Consider the following 23,765-nt stretch of genomic DNA (forward strand, 5'->3'; position numbering starts at 1 on the left):
TGAGCAGGAAGTTCACCTGGTAATGAATTGTCCTCAAAACTATTTTCCCCTCTCGCAATGGCAGGTGAGACAACGAGCCCTTTCCTCCAGCAGCCCTGTGTCAATGTCAGCTATTTCACAGAGGATGACTTTCTGCCCTTTGACAAGATTGCGTCGGGAGGGTTTGCAAACGTCTTCAAAGCAAAACACAAGCTGTGGAGGCTGGACCTGGCTGTGAAGTGCTCCCATTTGTTACGCGAGGAATCATTTTCATTTGAGAGGTAGGTACGAGTGATTACAGCTAATGGTGCGAATTAAGTTCGTCAGGCCATTCAACCAAACCTAGGCAACATGATCACAAGAAGACCAGGATAAACTAATACTTTTTGGGAGATATTAACTGGGTTATTAGTTTGTCAAAGAGCAGTTAAATTTGGTTAATAATATTTATGCTGCACAGCAGTCCTTCATTGATGGATTTGGTTGAAGGGTAATATTTATCTGTTTCTTTATCCTTTACTGATTGAAAATTTTAATAGTTAATTTTCTTATTGATAATTGAAGTTCAAACTTCCATTGGGCAATGACCCTGTGCATGAATCATCCAAAACTCCAATTTAAATCGCAAACCTCATATTGATCTGACTGTCTTACAGAAATAGTTACCCAGGAAAAGTTTGAAGAATTAAAACCATTTCTAATTCCAGGGTAACTGATCCACCCCTGGCACCCAAAGGGGCTCCCCCCCACCCTCTGAGCAACCATGGGATCCCCCACTACCTCCAAATAACGCCCCCCCCCCCCCCCCCGCTCCCCTGAGGTCTGCGTGGGTTTCCTCCGGGTGCTCCGGTTTCCTCCCACAAGGGTCCGAAAGACGCACTGTTAGGTGAATTGGACATTCCGAATTCTCCCTCTGTGTACCCAAACAGGCGCCGGAATGTGGTGACTAGGGGCTTTTCATAGTAACTCCATTGCAGTGTCAATGTAAGCCTACTTGTGACAATGAAGATTATTATTATTATCCCCCCAACCTCCAAATGGAACTCCAGACAACTCCCACCCACCTCTGACTGGCCTCCTTAACCCCGGCAACCCCCTCCACTCCTCGACTACCATCATCTCGTGTTCCCTCCACATCACTATTCCCCAACCCCGACTATGCTCTCTGAACACACATCCGCGCTGACCATCTGGGCCACCGCACTGACCACCGACCTCTCCTACTGACCAACTGAGCACCCCACTGAACACCCCCCCCCACTAACCCCCTGATCTCCCACCACTGACCACAACCTCCCCCCCAACACCTACACCCACCCCACCCACTCACCCACCCTACTCCGCATCCTCCCTACTTATCTGACTTCTCAAAGTGTGTGGACCTTCAAACCTACCTGCCTTAAGGCAGTGAGTGCTGTAAGAAAAGGGGGCGTGTCTTCCTTACCTCCAGCTCAGCTGCCTTGACGCATGTCCACCTTTCTCACCTGGCCTGAGTTGGGGAATTGGGCGAGAAATGTGCGGTTGCATTTAAGGAGCAAAGTGACATTCCGACTGGAATTGCCTCGCCAGGGAAGCTCTGCCCCCTGATATTCCAGCTCTCTAAATCCCTGATATCAGAAAACAGAATCAGAATCACAGAATAATACAGTGTAGAAAAGGCCCTTTGGCCACCGAGTCTGCACCCACACATGGAAAACACCTGACCCGCCCACCTAATCCCATTTTCCAGCACTTGGCCCGTAGCCTTGAATGTTATGACGTGCCAAGTGCTCATCCAGGTACTTTTCAAAAGGATGTGAGGCAACCTGCCTCTCCCACCCTCCCAAGCAGCGCATTCCGGATAGTCACCATCCTCTGGGTAAATAGGTTTTAGCTCAAATCCTTCCTAAACCTTCCTAAACTTTGAACTTATGTCTTGCTCGTAACCGGCCCTTTAGCTAAGGGGAACAACTGCTCCCTATCCAGCCTGTTCATGGCCCCTCATAATCTTGTACACCTCGATCAGGCCGCCCCTCAGTCTTCTCTGCCCCATAGAAAACAACCCAAGTCTATCCAATATCTTTTCATAACTTAAATGTTCCATCCCAGGCAGCATCCTGGTGAATCGCCTCTGCACCCTCTCCAGTGCAATCACATCCTTCCTATAATGTGGCGACCAGAATTGCTCACAGTACTCCAGCTGTGGCCTCACCAAAGTTCTATACAACTCCAACATGATCTCCCTGTTTTTGTAATCTATGCCTCGATTGATAAAAGCAAGTGTCCCATATGCCTTTTTTACCACCCTATGAACCTGCCTTTCTGCCTTCAGAGATTTATGCACCAACACGCCATGGTCCCTTTGTTCCTCGGAACTTTCCAGTGTCAGGCCATTCATTGAATACTTCCTTGTCACATTACTCCTTCCAAAGTGTATCACCTCACACTTTTCAGGGTTAAATTCCATCTGCTACTTTTCTGCACATTTGACCATCTAAACCTTTGTTTGCTTTTGTTTTCGGGTCGACTCTGCGCTTCCATGGGATTCTCACTGTCACTTTATAGAACTGACCTATATTATCTGGAGTTTCGAATAATGAGAGGTCAGCTCATGGAAACCACATGGGCGGGATTCTCCGTCCTTCTTAGCATCCCGTTTTCTTAGCATCTCTAGATTAATACAAGGCTATTTCTCTTCGCTGGAGACTACAGAACTTGGGGACCGTAGTTTCAGGAGAAGGGGGTCAGTCATTTGGGACTAAAATAAGGAGTCGTTTTTCCCTGAGAAGGTTGCAAATCTTTGGAATTTTAAATCTCAGAGAGATTCTCAGGCAATGACTGTGTTCAAGAATAAGGTTGATAGATTTGTTGGCATAGAGAGAATCAAAGAATATAGCGACAGACAGCATAGTGGAGTTGAGGGAGAAATTTAGCTTTGACCTTATTGAATGCCGGAGCAGGTAAGGGGGCCCCCATAGCCAACTCCACCAGCTGTATGTCTGATGTCTTCGAAAAGAACAGAATATCTGCAAGATAGGCTTGAACTGACAAATTAATTTATTGACTAATATTACCTATTGGAAAAGTTGGCGTTCTATTCTCTATAAAATAGAAGAGAAGAATGGCCTGATTGGAAGTTTGGAAAGTTTGAGACAGCATGTGTGGAGAAGATGTTTGCAGTTGAAGCTGAGATCATACCTGGGAACCATAAATGTAAAAAAAGTCACTTTTTAAAATCTAATAGGAGATTCCAGAGAAATGTGGAACTTACTAGCACACTGAGTCTTTTTTCAAATTATTATTTCATTGGATGTGGGTCTTGATGGCAAGGCTAACATTTGCTCCCATTCCTAATTCTCTTGCGAAGGTGATGATGAGAAGCCATCTTGAACTGCTGCAGTCCATCTTGTTGCAAATTGGCAAAAAACAGGGTTTAAGGGTGGCACGGTGGCACAGGGTTAGCACTGCTGCCTCACAGAGGTTCAATTACGGACTTCGATGACTGTGTGGAGTCTGCACGTTCTCCCCGTGTCTGCGTGGGTTTCCTCCGGGTGCTCCGGTTTCCTCCCACAATTCAAAGATGTGCAGGTTAGGTGGATTGGCCTTGATCAATTGCCCTTTAGTGTACAACAGGTTAGATGGGGTTACTGGGTTACGGAGATAAGGTAGGGGCGTGGGGGTTCTTTCAGAGAGTCGGTGCAGACTCGATGGGTCGCAAAGCTTCCTTCTGCGCTGTAGTGATTCTATGATTCTATGAACATAATATCTTTAAGGGGAAGCTAAGTAAACTGATGAGAATAGAAGAGAAGGATATCTTTAGAGGATTAGATGAAATGTGATAGGTGAAGATCACTGTGCTGACTGACCTCCAGGAGCTTGTTAGAAGTGATGTTATTTGAATGAATTTCTGCTCCTATATAATCCACTACATCAATCTGTAATATAGCCTGTTTTACAGATGAGATGCAGTTTACAATTGTGCGACATCACTGAAAGCAAGCAGTCAGTTACAGCGAGCAGTTAGGAAGGCAAATGGTATGTTGGCCTCCATTGCAAGGGGAATTGAATACAGGAGCAAGGATGTTGTACTGCAGCTGTACAGGGACTTGGTGAGACCACACCTGGAGTATAGGGTGCAGTTTTGGTCTCCTTTTATAAGAAATTATACACCTGCCAGAGAGGCAGCAAAGGTTCAACAGACTGATTTCTGGGATGGCAGAATTGTCATATGAGGAGAGATTGGGTCAACCGGGCCGGGAACTTCGAAGAATGAGAGGGGACATAATTGAAATGTGTAAAATTCTGACAGGGCTGGACAGATTAGACTGGACAGAGGGTGGCACGGTGGCCCAGCAGTTAGCACCGCTGCCTCACAGCGCCAGGGTCCCAGGTTCGATTCCCGCCTTGGGTCACTGTCTGTGCGGAGTCTGCACGTTCTCCCCGTGTCTGCGTGGGTTTCCTCCGGGTGCTCCGGTTTCCTCCCACAGTCCAAAGGTGTGCGGGTTAGGTAGATTGGCCGTGATAAAATTGGCCCTTAGGTTAGGTGGGGCTACGGGGATAGGGTGGGGGAGTGAGCTTAGGTAGGGTGCTCCTTCAGAGGGTTGGTGCAGACTTGACGGGTCTGCTTCTGCACTGTAGGGATTCTATTCTGTGGATGCAGAGTTGTTGTTTCCTCTGGTCGGGGGGGTCTAGAACAAGGGATCATAGTCTTAGGATACATGGTAGGCCATTTAGGACTGAGATGAGGAGAAACGTTTTCACTCAGATGGTGGGAACCTGTGGAATCCTCTACCAGAGAGGCTGTAGAGACCAAGTCACTGAATATATTTCAGAAGGAAATAGATGTCTAGATTCCACGGATTAAGGGGTATGGGAAGAGTGCTGAAGTATGGTGTTGAGATAGAAGGTCAACATGATCATGTAGAATGGCGGAGCAGGCTCGAAGGGCCGAATGGCCTACTCCTGCTCCTATTTTCTATGATTCCAGGGGCGAAATTCTCCCCCAACGGCGCGATGTCCGCCGACTGGCGCCAAAAACGGCGCCAATCAGACGGGCATCGCGCCGGCCCAAAGGTGCGGAATGCTCCGCATCTTTGGGGGCCGAGCCCCGACATTGAGGGGCTAGGCCGGCGCTGGAGGGATTTCCGCCCCGCCAGCTGGCAGAAACGGCGTTTGTTGCCCCGCCAGCTGGCGCGGAAATGCGGCGCATGCGCGGGAGCGTCAGCGGCCGCCAACAGATTCCCGCGCATGTTCAGTGGTGAGAGTCTCTTCCGCCTCGGCCATGGTGGAGGCCGTGGCGGAGGCGGAAGGGAAAGAGTGCCCCCACGGCACAGGCCCGCCCGCGGATCGGTGGGCCCCGATTGCGGGCCAGGCCACCGTGAGGGCACCCCCCGGGGTCAGATCGCCCCGCGCCCCCCCCAAGACCCCTGAGCCCGCCCACGCCGCCTTGTCCCGCCGGTAAATACCAGCTTTGATTTACGCCGGTGGGACAGGCAATTTCTTGGCGGGACTTCGGCCCATCCGGGCCGGAGAATTGAGCGGGGGGTCCCACCAACCGGCGCGGCCCGATTCCCGCCCCCGCCCAATCTCCGGTACCAGAGACTTCGGCGGGGGCGGGTTTCATGGCGGCCAACGGCCATTCTCCGACCCGGCGGGGGGCTGGAGAATGACGCCCTATGTTTCTACCTAAGAAGGCAGTGCCTATGACAGTGCAGAACCCCCTCACTACTGCACTGGAGTGTCAGCCTGCATTATTTGCTCAGCTGTCAGCAGTGGGACGTGAACCCACAGCTTGCTGCCTCAGTGGTGGAAGAGCTTTCAACAAAGCAAAGCTTGTGCCTAATTGGCATGTGAATCATTGTTGTAATGTAGGAAACACCAATTTGTGCACAGCAATCTCCCGCAAACAACGGTGTGATACTGCATGCATTTTTAAAAATGGGATCTGTTGAGGGGAAATATTATCAGGGCACCAGGGGGAGATTACCCAGCTCCCCCCTGGGGGCAGACAAGCCAGTTTAACCCAGTTGGCCAAATGGTCTTCCCCTGTGCTGTAAATACTAGGCAATGGATAAGTAGGCCAATAATTGGGTGATTCCATAAATAGTCACAGTGATACCTTGAATAGTAAAAATAAGGAATCGTTCACAATTTTTGTTTTAAATTATTATTTTCTAATTACCTTGTACCTGTGCGGGCGGCACGGTAGCACAGTGGTTAGCATTGTTGCTTCACAGCGCCAGGGACCCGGGTTTGATTCCCGGCTTGGGTCACTGTCTGCTCGGAGTCTGCATGATATCCCCGTGTCTGCGTAGGTTTCCTCCAGGTGCTCCGGTTTCCTCCCACAAGTCCCGAAAGACGTACTGTTAGGTGAATTGGACATTCCGAATTCTCCCTCTGCGTACCCGAACAGGCACCAGAGTGTGGCGACGCGGGGATTTTCACAGTCACTTCATGGCAGTGTTAATGTAAGCCTACTTGTGACACTAATAAAGGTTATTATCATTATTATGGAATTAAGCATCCAGATTAGCTGGTCCTGATTTGATCAGTACAAGCTAATGAAATCCCTTGAACGGTTGCTTACTGTGTCTTTTCAGGGGTGTCAGATGTGGGAGGTGAATGCTGGTCTTCCAGCGATGCTCTCACTTTATGAATGAGTAAAAAAAAAATCTAGGAACGCTGATACAGCAAGTGTGGCAACAGAGTGATTAATGGTAGGATTTCTGCAAGATTATGGTAATTAAAGCTACTTCCTCGTTACCTTGTTCTAGGAACATGAGCCACCTGGCGGAGGAGACAGCAAGAATGGTGAAAATTAGGTTCAAGTATATTTTGCCAATCTATGGAATTTGTACAAAACCGGCTGGGATTGTGATGGAATACATGCAGAATGGCTCCCTGGATAAACTGCTCGTCAGGTACACGATAACCTGGCTGATGAAGTTCCGCATTATTCACGAGATGGCAATGGGAATGAATTTCCTGCATAGTATGAACCCGCCTCTGCTTCACCTGGACCTGAAACCTGGAAACATACTCGTGGATGAGAACCTTCATATCAAGGTTGCTGTGTTAAATTGTCTGACTAGGGTGTATTATATCTAAGATTTTAAGGATATTCGGTGTGATATGGAGGCCTGCTCGCCAGTCCTTCCTCAAGATTCTCTTTATGTTAAAGTGCAGGTTCTGGCGGCAGTCAGGAAGGCAAATGCAATGTTAGCATTCATGTCGAGAGGGCAGGGATGTACTCCTGAGGCTGTATAAGGCTCTGGTCAGACCCCACTTGGAGGATTGTGAGCATTTTGGGGCCCTGTTCCTAAGGAAGGATCTGCTGGCCTTGGAGAGGATGTTTGCACTACTGGGAAAAACTAGAACCAGAGGCCACAATCTCGGACTAAAGGGATGATCCTTTAAAACAGAGATGAGGAGGAATTTCTTCAGCCAGAGGGTGGTGGATCTGTGGAACTCTTTGCCGCAGAAGGCTGTAGAGGCCAAATGACTGAGTGTCTTTAAGGCAGAGAGAGATAGGTTCTTGATTAATAAGGGGATCAGGGGTTATGGGGAAAAGGCAGGAGAATGGGGATGATAAAAATATCAGCCATGCTTGAATGGCGGAGCAGACTCGATGGGCCGAGTGGCCTAATTCTGCTCCTATGTCTTATGGTCTTATAGATGGATGTGATCGATCCAATGGCACTATTCAAAGGGAAGCAGGGGAGGTCTCCCCAAGGTCCTGATAACATTTATCCCTCAATAAACAACCATTAAAACAAATGACCTGCTGAGTAAAGTGCTTTGTAAAGTGCCTTTCACAACCTCAAGACATTCCAAGCATTTTGCAGTGAATGAAACAGTTTCAAAGTGTAGTCACAGTTGTATTGTGGTAAATGCAGCGGTCAATGTGTGCACAGCAAGCTGCCACAACCAGTAACCCGATACTGCACAGATAATCTGTTTTTATGTGAATTGGGATATGAATATTTGACAGAACATCAGCAAGAACTGTTGTCTGTGGCAGCTCGCGGTGCATAAATTGGTTGCCGTGTTTAAGTGGTAATTAGGTATAAGCTTTGGCTCATTGATCGCACTTCCATCAGAAGGCTGTGGGCTTAAAGTCTCTCTGCAGACAATTGAGCACATACTGCCACTGACATTCCAGTGCAGTAGTGAGGGAGTGCTGCCCTATCCTATATGCTGCCTTCAAGAGATTTTAAACCGAGCATTATCTGTAAGACAGGTCATATTTACAGATTGATACAGATGTAGGAGGATACATTTGTTCAGGTGGCGTTGCTTCTAGCGGTTTCCCGAGGCGTGGGCAGCATGGTGTTCTTCGATATTAAATGATTGAAAGTGCTGCTGTGCTAGTGTAGGAGATGAGACAAGCTGTTAAAATTGAAAAGCTTACTTCAATTTCACATGGTTTCCATCGAGCTATCACTTGCAAATTATAGCTGAAGTCATTCATTGTGAGGATTCTAATTCTGGCAAGCGGCGAGAGAGCAGGTCGCACGCCAAATAGATGTAACCATACTACTGCAATAAATGTGAAACCATCTCTTTAAATGCTGGTGAGCAGAGGTACCTGTATAATGACAAACCTGCTGCACAGTTCTCTGTACCTTTCTTAGTGATGTTGAAGCAATAAATAGATGCAGTAAAATAAAAACCAGCGTAGGTTATTTTTTTACCACCGTGAAGACATTTAGATGCAATATGTAAATATTAAAGGAAATATATCTGTTAGATTGCAGATTTTGGATTATCAAAATGGGAAGATGATTTGAGCAGTAAGCAACATGTTGAAAGGTCAGTGGTAAGGGGAACCATCAACTACATGCCACCTGAACTACTGAACGGACCTTCTGGAGTCAAGCATGATGTTTACAGGTAAGAATTTAATTGAGACTCAGCGATATCTTCAAGTTGCACTCCAGAGGCTTGAGTACGTAAGTGCAGTACAGAGGGCCTGCCGCACTGCTGGAGGTGCCGTCATCCAAATGAGACGTTAAACCAAGGCCTCGTCTGCCCTCTGAAGGTGGACATTGTAGTGTTCTTGTCGGATGGCCTGATTTATATTACAAGGACACTTGTAGCTAAAGCTATAAATGATTTATTAACATTAACTGTGGGTCAACTATATACAAAACAACAGATGAATAACAGAATGATCATGCACAAGCAACCTTTCTCTTCCCTGCTCTCCAGTCAGTCTGAGGTCACCTGACTCTAACATTGGCTTATATACTAGTGAGATTCTGAGTGGTCAGTTGGTGAATTACAACACAACCACGATATCACTACAGGCGTAAACGATCCAGTGGCACTGTTCCACGGAGAACAGGGGTATCCTTCCTGCTGATGTTCTGTCAAATATTCATCTCCCAACTCACATTAAAGCAGATTATCTGTGCAGTATCAAGTTACTGCTTGTGGGAGCTTGCTGTGCACATATTGGCTGCTGCATTTCCCACAATGCAACAGTGACTACACCTTAAAACTATTTCATTCACTGTAAAGTGCTTGGAATGTCTTGAGGTTGTAAAAAGGCACTTTACAAATCCAATTATTTCTGTCTCTCCTATGAATCTCCAATAAGTATGTGGTTTGTGTGAGTTTACTTAACATTTCTCTACTGGCTCTTTGCTTCTCGAATGGTAACTCCTAGTTTGCATTTGTTTGGCAAGAGTGATGAAAGTCTGAAACTTACAGGTCGCTGAATTCTATCACTAATATTAGTTTGAAACGAGAATCATAATACCATTCACCATTTGTATATTACAACTACTGTGCCATTTATCCGGCAAGATTTAAACAGTCATTACGGAGTTTGTTGACAAAGCGTTCACTGCCTTCTATGTAATAAACACTGAACATTGCAGAGGTAATAAACTCACACCAAGTTCCATTGATTTATCATCGATATGCTCACCGACCCACGCTGGCTCTCAGTTAAGCAACGTCTCAATTTTTAAATATTCGGGCACATTGTAATGATCTCGCGCACCCGACTTGGTGCCGGGGTGAGTACGTTGAATCTCGCGAGACGCTCAAAATGCCTCGTGACATTTAAAGGGGTCTCGCGAGACGTTGCGATCTGGATCTCGCCCTCACCACTAGGCGCATTTTAAATATACGTTTGTGGGATTCTCCCAGCGCCTGGAACCTAACGGCCGTGCCTGCCAGACCGGCTTCCACAGACATGGGCCAGTCGTAATGGCACCTGAGGGCGGGAGCCCCCAGGGTGGTCGGGGGCAGGGTGGCACCCAGGTGGCACTCCCTCTGACACCTGTGCACCTCGGCACTGCCAGCCAGGCAGCATGGAAGTGCCATCCTGGTCATCAGGAAATGACTCCAAGTGCGGCCACAGTGGAGAGAAACTCCCGAGGCCAAAATAAATGACAAAGTGCCGTTGAATAGCGGCAGCAGCCGTTGAGGCAAACCCTGCCAAATGCGCCCAACACTGGGCATAGGTTTATTAAGGGTTAATTTGCACCCCACATTTTTGTTTTCAAATCCCTCCTGGCCTAACTGCTCCCTATCTCTGTAATTATTCCCAGACAAAAACGCTCTGAGTTATTTGCACCTCTCCAATTGTGTCCTCTTGTGCAGTTTTAATCACACCACCATTAGCGACCATGCCTCCCCCCCCTGGAATTCGCCTCCTACCTCCCTCCGCCTAGATATCACTGTGTGAACCTTTAAACTACGTCTGATGAAGATTCTGGCTCCAGTCCTAATATCTCCTCACGTGGCCTGACATCAAACTTGTTTGACATTGCTTATTTGGAAGCATCTCGGAATATTACATTCGAGGAAGATTCTCCGGTCTCCCAGCCGTGTGTCTCTCGATGGCGTGCCGTTCGCTGGCAGCGGGGTTCTATACTCCTGCCGCTTGACAATGGGATTTCCCATTGAAGCGAACCCACGCCACCAGGAAATCCGTGGGCCGGGGCACGCTGCTGCTGGGTAAAGAGAATCCCAATGGGCGGGGAATTCCGACCTAAATTTGAAATGCTACATGAATGCAAATTAGGGGAGACAGTGGCAAAGCTGCTGGACTTGTAATCCAGAGACCCAGGATAATGCTCTGGGGACCCCGGTTCGAATCCCACCACGGCAGATGGTAAAATTTTAATTCCATAAAAATCTTGAATTACAAGTCTCATGATTACCTTTGTCGATTGCTGGAAAAACCCATCTGGTTTGTGCTTTAGTGAAGAAAATCTGCCACCCTTACCTGGTCTGGTCTACATTTGCAACGTCAATTAGGGATAGGCGATATTCCATGAAAGAAAAACCAAAGTTGTCGCTATTGTGTTGAGAAAAATCACTTGCTCCTTCAATTTAAAGTATCATAACTTGCTTTTCTGTCACAAGGAAACTTATTGGAAACTTTTTTCCTTCCAGTTTTTCCATTGTTCTGTGGGAGATCCTGACTCAGCAGAAGTCCTATGCAGGTAGTCCTCTCTTTGTTCCCCATACATTCAGACCACTCCAGCTAATCCCTTTTCGGAATAGTTCACGGACTTTTTGAATAGCGTGATCCTGATCTACTTGGAGGAAGATCAATTTTCCTTTCCCTCCACCGTAGGATCATATTGTGATGGGCTTGTTCATTATTATCGTGACATTTAATTACGATCACAAATTTTGATTTGTACAGTTTTGGTCTCACTATTTAAGGAAAGATACACTTATATTAGAAGAAGTTCAGCGAACTTCGCTCGGCTGATTCCCAGGATGAAGGGGTTGTCTTATGAGGACAGCTTGAATTGGTTTGGCCGATATTCATTGGAGTTCAGAAGAATGAAAGGAATCTCTAGACTCCCTACAGTGCAGAAGGAGGATTTCAGCCCATCGAGTCTGCACCGACCTTCCGAAAGAGAACTCTACCTGGGCCTACTCCCTGCCCTTTCCCCGTAACCCCCATATAACCTGCATATCTTTGGACACAAAGGGACATTTTATCATGGCCAGTCCACCTAACCTGCACATCTTTGGACTGTGGGAGGAAACTGGAGCAGGCGTCTGGAGCACCCGGAGGAACCCCGCGGAGACAAGGGGAGAATGCGCAAACTCCATGCGCAGTCACTCAAGGCTGGGATTGAACCCGATTCCCTGGGGTTGTGAGGCAGCAGTGCTAACCACTGTGCCATCCTATCTTATTGAAACATATAGGAGTGATTGGTTAGACACTGATGTTTCTTCTCATGGGGGAAACTAGGGAGCACAGTTTAAAAATAAGGGGTCCCCCTGTTAAGACTGAGATGAGGAAGAACTTATTCTCTCAGAGGTCGTTAACTCTCTTCCACGAAGACCAGTGGAGGCTGGATCATTGGACGTCTGTATTAGCCAGATATTTGATTGGTGGCTCAAAGTTTATGGGAGATAGGCAGGTAATTGGAGTGAAGGCCTCAATCTGACCAGTCAAGATGTTATTGAATGGTGGAGCAGGCTCGAGGGGCCGAGTGGCCTACTCCAGCTCCTAGTTCTTCTGATCTTCTGATCATGAGTTCCCAGCTATTGAAGGTGGATGGGTTTGAATATGCTGGCCTGTTTGATTTGTGTTATCATCACAGTGGTACACAGTGACACCTGAAGAGGTTCTGCATGAATGGTTCTCTGTAAAGCAATTGGTGGTTTATGATTCACGATGCTTCAAGTGTTTTGTGAGGATTGGTTAATTCCCTTGTGTACGTGCAATTCTAACATGCTATTCAAATAAGTGGGTTAGTGACCATGTTACAAAAATACTTAAAAGAAAATTAGCCGCAAGTATGTTAACCGGCATGATCTCACAGGCATGAAAACTCCTCTACGGATAATTAAGTCCCAGAATAAATCTGTTAATGTATGCTCAAAGATCCCTGGATTCCAGTCAACAACTCAGTTGTTGTTTCTACGTCTCTGTTCTACAATTCATTGAGGAGAATTAATAATATGTCTCATAATGACTGGAGGCATAGAAAGGTTTACAACGCAGAAGGAAGCCTTTCAGTCTAACCTGTCCGTGTAGCCATAAAAGAGGGAACAGCCTGAACCCACATTCCAGCCTTGGGCCTTCAGCCCCACAGGCTAGGACATGTCAAGCGCTTATCCAAGTGTTTTTTAAAATTCAGCTCTTGCAAGCAGTCTGTCTTTATTTACGACTTAACATTCAGCAGGTGCCAATTGGTGAAAGATGAAGGGCGGGATTCTCCGACCCTCGGCGCCGGAATCGGTGGAAATCTGGCGCGATGGCGCTTCCGCGATTCTCCACGGACCCGCCAGTTGTGCATGCGCTGTCGACGCGGCGCTGTTCGGGGGCCGCTGAAAGAGGCCCCCGCGGCGATTCACCGCGGTCGACTGGCCGAACTCCCGCCGGCGTGGTTTACATATGGTAAACTCGGACCCGCGGACGCGGTGGCGGTCCTGGTGAGGGGCGGGGGAAATCTGACTCCGGGGGAGGCCTCAGCGGTGGCTAGGCCCGCGATGGGGGGTCACCGATCAGCAGGCCATCGCGACCTTTGGGGGGCCTACCTTACTCCGCGCGCGCCCACTGTGTGGCTCCGCCATGTCGGCGGCACCCGCGCCGAAATGGGCCGCCGTGCGCATGCACGGCCGCGCGGTCTGGACAGCAGGGCCCCGCCGGCAGCCAGAGCTGTGGGGTGCACGCCGGGGCCCTGCCAGCCCCCTGGAAAACGAAAAATCACCCCGGACCTTCGAGGAAAAAGTCCGGAGTGATTCTCGTCCGTTTTCCGGTGGACTTGGGGGATTTTGTCCCCAAAAGGGAGAATGCCGTCCGAAACCTTTACGTAGAAATGAGAGTGAAATTTTACAGGTATTTATTTTCACTCGACTCCTGTGGGCGCAGTTTAACGGAAAAAAACAGAGCCCCTTTTTGAGCGTGAATAGCGGCATGTTTTTCGGAGCCCTCAGCACCGAGAATGACCCCGCTATCAAACGGGACTTTGTTTTTTGGTAGGGGCCTCTGAGATTTAACGGCCTTATCGCGTCACGATATCGAGTCGGCCACGAGCAACCACCACCCAATTAATGTCTTAAATCTCTATGTACTTAACCTCAATTGATACAATTAACAGCAGGTATGTGTGTGTGCGCATGCGTGGGTATTTATGTGTGTATGAAATGGCGTGTGTGTATGTATAATTATTCAGCTGGTCTTGTACTTGTACTAAGTCATGGTACAACTAGCTTTGGTCTTACTCTGATTTAAGACAAAACTGACATTTTGTACCTGAATCATTCTGATTGCTCCCTCTTGTTCCAGGGACAAACACAATGGCCGTGTTTGTTAAAGTGGTGGCAGGAGCGAGACCATGCCTCAAATTAATTCCAGAGAACTCCCCCCAGGAATGTGCACAGATGGTGGACTTGATGAAGAGATGCTGGGATCAGGAGCTAGATCGACGACCTGCATTCTCAGGCATGAGATTAATTTACGGTGGACCAAAGCATCTTTAAAAGTGTCGTGAACCCGCAGATTGGTGAACGTTGGTTAGAGACAAAACATGGGTCAGGGGGTTAAAGAAGTGCTTGGATCTGACGTGTGTAAATTGCGCTTGGGAATTCTTAACATATTGTTCAGTGATGTTTCAAACCTTTTATAACGTGCCAACACATTCCTGGATCCCAGTCAACAATTCAACATCTGTTACTAAATAAATTGCAAACAACAGTATTAAGGAGCTCTGTAACGAATACCTGTTTCCAGTAGCTCTATTACTACTTCTTGATCTGTGACCAACAACCTCCTCCAGGACCCTCATTTGGGCTGATTTTACCTGCGGTTTAGCACAGAGCCAGTGACATTGGCTTATCTTTCACAGTTGAGATCAACAAAACAAACGTTGCATTTATATAGTAACGTTGTAAAATGTACTAAGCTGCTTCATAGCAGCGCAATGGGACAAACTAGAGTCTCTCAACCAAAGAAGGAGACATTAGGACAGGTGACCGAAATGTTGGACAAAGCGGTAGGTTTTATGGCATGTCTTAAAGAAAGAGGGAAAGAGAGGAAGGGAGTGAATTCTGGAATTGATGTCCTAAATGGCTGACAGCACAGCTATCAATGCTGGGGTGAAGGAAATGGAAAGATCCACGCAACAAGAATTGGAGGAGCACAGAGTTCTTGGATTATTGGAGGAATTTACAGAAGTAGGTTGGGGGTTGGGGGGGGGGGGGGGGGTGAGAGAGGGATAAGGGCATGGAGGAATCTGTGCACGAGGATGAGTTTTAAATCAAGGGAGTCGATATAGTCCAGTGATAACAGGGATAATGAGTGAATGATCCTTGTTGGAAGAGAGAAAAAAGGCAGCAGAGATCTGGATTAGTTTGTCAATAGTCATTTGTTGAGCGGTTGCCCTTAACCCAACGGATACGTTTCGGATCAGAAGCCAGTGGCACTTAAAATGGATCCTTTGTAGCATAACGCCAGATGTAATAGATCTCATCGTGCCCTCATTTCTCATACCAGTCGAAGAATTCCGCCATCAAAGTTTTACTGAACTAACTTGTTGACTGGCCAACAGAATATCTACCCACAGGACTGGTGTGGGCAAGGCGGCTGTGATTCCGGTCTTGAGCTGCTTCACCAAGCACATACCAGGTCCTTCCCCAAAGAAATCGAGTGAGAGAGAGCGGGAAGGACAGGCAAAAATTTGAGATCAATGATTCATGTAAGATAGTAGCTGTTATGTGTAACATTTAAAGAAAAACCTGCAATATTTCAAAATATTGAAATTCAGTCACAACGCATGTTATTTTGAGGCAAATGATGAACAGTAAGGGATATGAAGATAATGGAGTTGAGGTTGAAAATAAGCCTTGATCTTAAGGAATCTCAAAGCAGGTTCAAGGGGTTACATGACATGGTCCTTCTCCTGTTTCCTATATACGTCTGTGGGTCAGACTGTCCTCAACCTGGCTTACACCGATTACATTGCAGTTTACATTGGTTTCTACAACATTAGGTTTCCTGAGAAACTTATCAGCCCCGTCCGAGCATAATCCCAGCATTAAACAAATGGAAATCAGAGTAAAAACTGGTCCTGTGGAGAGCACAGAACCAGTATTATCCCTCTTCTTTAAGTCCTTCTTTATCTCACTAAAGTTATGAAAATTAAAGATTGAAACCATGGAACCATAATTTATTAGTGTTGATCAGTAGGCAATGATGGAAGTGCTTTTGTTTGTAATGTAACAGATTGTGGTGCCATTTTAAAATATTCAACGGAAAACATACGGCTGGATTCTACGGTCCTCCAGCCGCATGTATCTTAGCAGTACGCCTGTCGCTGAGGGCGGGATTCTCTCTTTCCACCACTTCTCAATGGGATTTCCCATTGAAGCCACCCCAAGCCACTGGGAAACCCGTGGGAGGGGGTGCATTGCTGGCAGGAGCAGAGAATCCCAATGGCAGGAAATTCCGGGCATAACGTGCATCTCAGCAATGAAAGAAAATTTTCGAAACATTTGCTATAAAATACTAGAAATACTGATTTTTGGATTGAGTTGGGTTTAAGTTTCCACAAACACGGGACACTCTTTCTCTGGTACTTGGCACAAGGGTGAAGGTGAAGAACAAGGGGCTGGATTCTCCCTTCCCATGGCAGAGGTGTTGGCGCCGTCGTAAAAACTGGAGAGTTTAACAACGGCGTCATTGGACCGCTAAGTGTAGTGATCCTCTGCCCTAAAGGAGGCCAGCACGGCACTGGAGTGACCCACGCCGATTCCGGCGCCAAATGGGCGCCGCGGGTCTGCGCATGCGCGCTGCGACCGGCGTGAACGCGCATGCGCGATAGCTTCCTTCTCTGCGCCGGCCCCGATGCAGCATGGCGGAGAGCTACAGGGGCCGGCGCGGAGCAAAGGAAGAGGAGTGGCAACCAACGGCCGCAGGTTTCAAATGTTTGGTAAAAGGGGAAATAAGAAAAGTCTTCACATAGAGCACTGTTAAGATCTGGGATACACTGCCTGAAAAGGTGTGAGTGGTAACTTGAGACCACAAAGTCCGTAGTCAAATGCATTGCCCGCACCAGAAGAGGCCGGCCCGTCGACCGGTAGGCCCTGATCTCGGGCCAGGCCACGGTTGAGGCCTCCCCCCCCCCTCCAGCAGGCCGCTCCCAACAGGATGGAAGCCGAGGTCCCGCTGGGTAAGACCAGATGTGAACGGTGCCGGCAGGATTCAAGCTTTTTTGGCGGCCACTCGGCCCATCGCAAGCGGGGGGGGGGCGCACAGAGCAGCCCACGACCGGTGCCAATGGCGGCTGCACTGGCGCAAATGGCGCCGATTCTCCGGTGACCGGAGAATCGGCGGACCGGTGTCGGGGTGGCATCGCGCGAATTGCGCCCGCCGATTCTCCGAACTGGCGTGGGCGAGAGTATCCCGCCCAATGTTTGTGAGTTCAGTGGATGGACGTAACATGGGACCAGTTTAACTGACTGTTGAGGTTCATGTATGGCAATGGCCTGCTGTTAGGGTGATTCCATTATGTGTAAATTACCTGGGGAATGTGGCGTTGCTCTGCTCTGCACTGCTCTGCACTGAAAAATGCCAGGAAATTCAGAATAATAAACCCAGAGGTTGGGAACTAACTAAAACTAATTTGCAAGTATTTTCTTCTCCAGAAATAGTGATGGAAACTGAAATGCTGTTTGGCCTGTTACAATTTCCGGATATCCAAATCAGCAATTCAACCAAAATACCAAAGTTAACTCCTCCATCGTCAAGTATCAGTGTCCAGGTATGATGATCTGTCTCTTATTATCAGTAAATCTGGAGTGGCCTGAGAACTGTTGTTCTAATCTAAACAGAAGGATGTGCAGATAGGATGAGATGAAGGGGGGTGGAAGGAGGCACACGGGGAGCATAATGACTGGCACAAGCCAGTTGGGTGCAATGATGTGTTTCTGTGCTGTGAATTTATGTAATAATAATAATCACATATTGTCACGAGTAGGCTTCAATGAAGTTACTGTGAAAAGCCCCTAGTCGCCACATTCCGGCACCTGTTCGGGGAGGCTGGTACAGGAATTGAACCCGCACTACTGGCTGTGTTCTGCATTACAAGCCAGCGATTTAGCCCACTGTGCTAAACCAGCCATGTACTTTCATGAACTCAGTGTCAGTAGACCAATAAGGGGGATTGTTTCCTCTGGCAAGAGGAGTGGCAACCAACGGCCGCAGGTTTTGGTTTTTACCAAAATATATTTGGTAAAAGGGGAAATGAGAAAAGTCTTCACATAGAGCACTGTTAAGATCTGGGATGCACTGCATGAAAAGATGTTAGTGGTAACTTGAGACCACAAAGTCCGTAGTCGAATGCATTGTTTTAAAGAAGGAACTTTATATAAATAAGTAACAAAGTTTGACAAAGCAGTAACTCAGCAGTAACAGTAATAACTGTGAAAACAGGAGCTCTAGTAAAACAGCTCTTACATACAGGTCACCCTCTCGCAGACCACAAAAGCCCACCAAAACAGCACATAAGAACCTTCAAGTAATACAATTACATAGGAGAAACATTTATAAGAACACTCCATGCTCAAAATAACACTCTGTAACAGTGTGAAAAATACCATGGTATGGCCACCTGCAGCAAATCAAATGATCGCATTGGCCCAGATCTCCTGTGAAGTGGCCTCTCCAACCATACTTTACCATGCCCCGATGATGCTCCGCATTTCTGGCCATGTCTTCCAAGCGCATCTGCTCTAGAAATGTAGAGTGTACAGTGCCACAAAGAACACCATCGCAGCAGGGGAAGACCGGGCAGGCCCCATTTTTGAGGCACTGGCTGCTGTAAAGTAAGTTTGAATGTCCAGCGTGAATGTGAGTGAATGGGTGAAGGTGTGAGTGCATGAGTGCATGAATAAATAGGTGAGGTGGTAGGGTGGGTAGGTGGGTCAGGTAAATGTGTAGGGCGGGTGAGGTAAGTGATAGGGTAACAGGCGGGTAGGGTGTCAGGTGGGTGAGGTAGGCAGATGGACGAATGGGTGCATGGGCTTAGGGTAGTCAGGCCGAGACAAGAGGGGTGATCGGGTCCTCTGCTCAGTGGGTTGGGTCAGAGGGGGAGTCGATATTCAGGGTAGTTGGGTCTGGTTGTGGGTGTAGGCAGGTGGTGGTGAAGTCCCGGATGTATCTTGGAGGGAAAAAAAATTAAAGGAGACATCCAATTTTTCATAGAAATCTCAGTTCCGAAGCAGATGTATTCGTATATTTTTATTCTTAATTGATTAGAAGTGACAAAAAAACTCAGATAATATATGGACATAAGAAATAGGCGGAGGAGTATTTCAGACTTCCATTTGAGCTTGCTCTGCCATTCTTAAGATCATAGATAATTTCCCTGAATTCAATTTTCCACCTTGATTCCAAAACCTCCTCCTTTTCATCTTCTTTCAGTTTCTCCCATTTTACTTGGATCACCACAATACTCGTCGATCACTTTCTGCGCCTCCTCCTGTCAGCCATTCACCCCATTTCCAATCCCATTGTGCTTGGGTCTCTCACCACCACATCCTTCTGTCTGGTCTTAGGCCTTCCCCCTCTCCTGCCAGTCCCACCTCCATCACTCGCCTCACTACATGGCTTCTCTCTCTACAGTGAGCGACCACATGCCGAGATCTACCAGTCACGTTGCTCCTGAAAAGCAGCGCTCTACTGGGATCAACCCAGCTCACCTCTCGAAGGACACCGCGATGTGAATCCCTTCCATTGTGGGCGGGATCACTTTCTGGCCAATCTGCATATTAGATTGAGATAGCTAGACCCACTCTAATATGAATTCCCAAGATCTAACCAAGGCGTGGGATCTAAAGCCCTCGTGACGGAGACCTCACAAAGTTGGTCCACACAAATGGGGACCAGACAGAAGGGCATTTGTGGGGGTCTCCCAGGGGATCGGAGGCCTCCAGGTGCGTGCCCTCTGGGTAGGGTGGAGACCGGCACTGCCAAGGTGCCAAGCCGTCTTTTGTACTGTGACAGGGAGTGGGCATGGGGATGCCCTGTGTGTGTGTGTGAGAGGGTCGGGGGGGGGGGGGGGGGGTGAGGACTCCCTTATCGGGCAGTTTGGGGGGTCACATCAGGGGGTTGAGAGATTGGGATGCCATTTAGAAATGGAGTCCTGATCTTTTCCTTCACAGACGAAATCCTGCACATGGACCGCCTCAAGTGCAGAAAACAGGACTAAGTGCAGCCTTAGCCGTGCATTCCCCGCTGTGGCCCCTGACCTACCAGGATGGCCGTTTGATAGTGTGATGCTTCCCGTTGCTCCGAGGGCCGGGAAACACCCGGCCAATCGCGCGCACTATTGGACTCTGTTCCCGTTCGGGTAGGTCATGCCCCTTATCATTTTAATCTCTTCTTGGCTACTTTCTTCGATGGCCCCACAATCTTCACTGACTCCCTGATGTGCTGGCTCCCGAGCTTGCTATCTCATCACTTCAAACATCCATCTCAACATCTCAATAGGGATCCAGCTGATGTTCCGATCATCTCAATCTTCAATATACTCAATGATTGGGTTTATTCAATCCTCTGGGGTAGAGAATTCCAAAGATTCATGACTCTCCAAGGGAAGATTTCTCCTTATCTCAATCCTAAATAAGCGGCATCTTATCATGAGACTCTGGCCCTCCCTGGCTTGGACTCTTCATTCGGAAGGAGCAACATGCCAGCATCTACCTTATAAAGGCCTCAAAGAATTATATATGTAGCAATTCGATCATTTCTTAAAATCCAGAAGGGGTTACATTCCTCTGCACTGACATTGCTCCCTTTGATGGGCACAGAACATAAAACGTTGATTCAGCAAATAAACTAATAAGGTTGAGAATTTCCCAACAGTTGGTCAACATTTTGTTTCTCCCTCCCTGCAGAACGGAACAATAATTACAGAGATTGCAAATAGCGAATTGCAGAGGTTGAATCTGTTGGCAAAGACTGGCAGCAGTGGTGAGTATATGCACGGGGCAGCACTGCAGAGTCCAGCTTATTTATTGTACCTATGACAACGACCTGATGCAAAGTCAGAACAATATTGCTTCCACCCAAGACATCATCAAAGTTCCCAATTTTCAGGCTGTATTTATAACTGACAAATGCTCTGGGCTGGATTCTCCGATTTTGAGGCTATACCTGGAGCCTGCGTCTAGTCTTGCAATGAAAAAGTTGGCGCCGCCCCCGCACCGATAATCCACCCAATGGGGGGCTCGCAGCCGTGCCACATAAAACCCCCAGCGTTGCCGACAGAAACGCCTGGAGAATTGCCTGGTCCGTGGCCGCGACCTGCAGTGGTCGTGTCGTACAATATGGTGCCGGGCCGCGCTTGGACCCGGCCTGCCAGATAGTGCCCCCTCTAACTCCCATTGCCACCCCCGGACCACCCTCCACCAGTCCCCCCAGCCCCTGCCGAATCCCCCCGGCCAGCTGGACACAGTCCGCAGCCGCCATGCGAGGTTGACGAAAACCCAGACCACGAGTGATCCACACCGTCGGGAAGTCGGCCTATCGGTGGGGAGGCGGGGGGGGGGGGGGGGGCATCGGGGGATGTCCTTCCGGCGACGTCCTGAGGTCGTCCCAACAGCATGCAGCTACTCACCAATGACGCTATTTTTGGAGGGGGTGGAGTATCTGAAAGCAGGCGCCGTCCCTGCTTTCGGCGCCAAAAGGGATTCTCCGCCCGATTGCCGAATGCGATTTTGGCATCGGCAAGTGGAGAACCTCGATCACTGAGATTTGTAACTGGGCTCGAGTCTTGATATATGGAGAAGAGAAGCCCAACGAGCCCTAAAACTGGGTACATATATTTTTAACACAGATCACATTCCCCACTCGCCCTGACTAATGGACATTCTAGTCGTCTATCTTTGCATTTGCTTCTGAGGACTCCTGAAGTGCCCAATCTTCCTCCGAAGGCAGTGGAAGCAGAATATTTGACTATTTTTAAGACAGAGCTGGATCGACTCTTGACTAGCGGGGGGTGAATGGTTATTGAGGATCAGCAACAATGTGGGGTTGAAGTTACAGTCAGATCAACCATGATCTTATTGAATGGCGGAGCAGGCTCGAGGGTCCGAGTGACCTGCTCCTGCTCCTATTTCGTATGTTCGTATGTAATTGTTTATCATAACCACTATAGTGCAAAATAAACCTACATGTTAACTGTCTTCATATAAGTTATTTAAAAAGGGGAGTCCATGCTGTAGTGGTCTTGTCACTGGATCAGTAATCCAGAGACCCAGCATAAATCTCTGGGGAGTGTTACTCTCACCGTGGCACATGGTGAAATTTGAATTCAATAAAAATCAGGACTGGTCTAATGATGACCATGGAACCATTGTTGATTGTTGTAAAAACCCAGCTGGTTCGCTAACGCCCTTTAGGGAAGGAAATCTGCCTCCTTTAGCACAAGGCTAAATCGCTGGCTTTGAAAGCAGGCCAAGGCAGGCCAGCAGCACGGTTCAATTCCCGTACCAGCCTCCCCGAACAGGCGCCGGAATGTGGCGACTAGGGGCTTTTCACAGTAACTTCATTTGAAGCCTACTTGTGACAATTAGCGATTTTCATTCATTTCATTTCATTTCCTTACCCGGACAGGCCTACACGTGACTCCAGACCCACAGTAACGTGGTTGATTCTTAAATGGCCTCAGGTCAAGGGCAATTAGGGATGTGCAATAAATGCTGGCCCAGCCCAACCTGCGATACCCATATCCAATGAATTTTTAAAATATTTTCCCAAATGTGTAAGTTAGCTCTCCCATTGTAGTCACAGTTTGTGTGCAATCTTTGCACTTGTGTGATTATTGGGCGGGTATAGCACAGTGGGCTAAACAGCTGGCTTGTAATGCAGAACAAGGACAGCAGCGCGGGTTCAATTCCCGTACCGGCCTCCCCGAACAGGCGCCGGAACGTGGCGACTAGGGGCTTTTCCACAGTAACTTCATTGAAGCTTACTTGTGACAGTAAGCGATTATTGTTCTTATTATTGGCACTGCCCATTTACTTTGAATGGGTGTGCACGGTGCTGGATATAACTCTAATTCCCCTCTAACACTAAACCTACTGACAATTGCTGTCAGATTTCAGTCCATTCAAAACCCATCCACTTAGACAGATTTTACTGTCGAAACTTCCACATGCCAAATGGCCACTTGGTGTCAGGTGGAAGTCAACCCCAGTGAAATCACACCCTAATATTAGTCACTACCTTGAGGTGTGTGTGTCTCTATCTACCAGTGCGACTGGCTGTATGTGTATGCATTATAGAGAGATTGGTCCCACATGTTGGCATCTAATTTCACATCCATTGGCACAGGCCCAATGCAAAAATCAGATTAAGATGCCACTCAGACTTTGTACGTTTTTATAGGAAATGCAAACACACTCTTAATAAATACATTTTCGTCATTATATTAACACGTCAACATTTGGAACAGGAGAGGCTAACCATAAACCTTCAAGTTACAATGATAACCAACCTTACATTTTGCAGTTGTTAATTATTGATGTACCAGAAATTGTTGTGGTTTTCACTTTGCAATTAAGTGTTACTCAGTGTACAGCAGAGTCAATCCCTGGCATGTTCTCAACCATTTACAAGAGCAGGAGCTTTAATATTTGCCCTCCCACAGCGTCTCAATGGTCTACTCCAGTAACTGCTGTGGAGATTTTGTGAACAAGCGATGGGAAGGTTTCTTCTGGTGTTTGTGTTCAGAAGAAATACAAAGGATGGAATTTCTTCCCCCATATATTTCAGGTTTGACTGTATACTGCAGGGCCATTTTCCATCTCCCACTGAC

The 23,765-nt window shown here is 47.7% G+C and overlaps 1 protein-coding gene across 1 annotated transcript in view; it reads left to right on the top strand.

Annotated features, from left to right (window-relative positions):
- ankk1 (ankyrin repeat and kinase domain containing 1) overlaps positions 1–23,765 on the top strand; it is a 27,192-nt gene continuing 3,427 nt past the window's right edge. Inside the window, exons 1-7 of the mRNA XM_072486494.1 lie at positions 1–260; positions 6,732–7,023; positions 8,708–8,850; positions 11,371–11,420; positions 14,234–14,389; positions 17,590–17,705; positions 20,842–20,917. Of these exons, the coding sequence (XP_072342595.1) occupies positions 58–260; positions 6,732–7,023; positions 8,708–8,850; positions 11,371–11,420; positions 14,234–14,389; positions 17,590–17,705; positions 20,842–20,917 (1,036 nt within the window). The 5' untranslated portion in view covers positions 1–57. The remainder of the gene's footprint in view (positions 261–6,731; positions 7,024–8,707; positions 8,851–11,370; positions 11,421–14,233; positions 14,390–17,589; positions 17,706–20,841; positions 20,918–23,765) is intronic.

The sequence above is a fragment of the Scyliorhinus torazame genome, chromosome 21 (genome assembly GCF_047496885.1).
Source record: "Scyliorhinus torazame isolate Kashiwa2021f chromosome 21, sScyTor2.1, whole genome shotgun sequence".
NCBI classification, from domain to species: domain Eukaryota; kingdom Metazoa; phylum Chordata; class Chondrichthyes; order Carcharhiniformes; family Scyliorhinidae; genus Scyliorhinus; species Scyliorhinus torazame.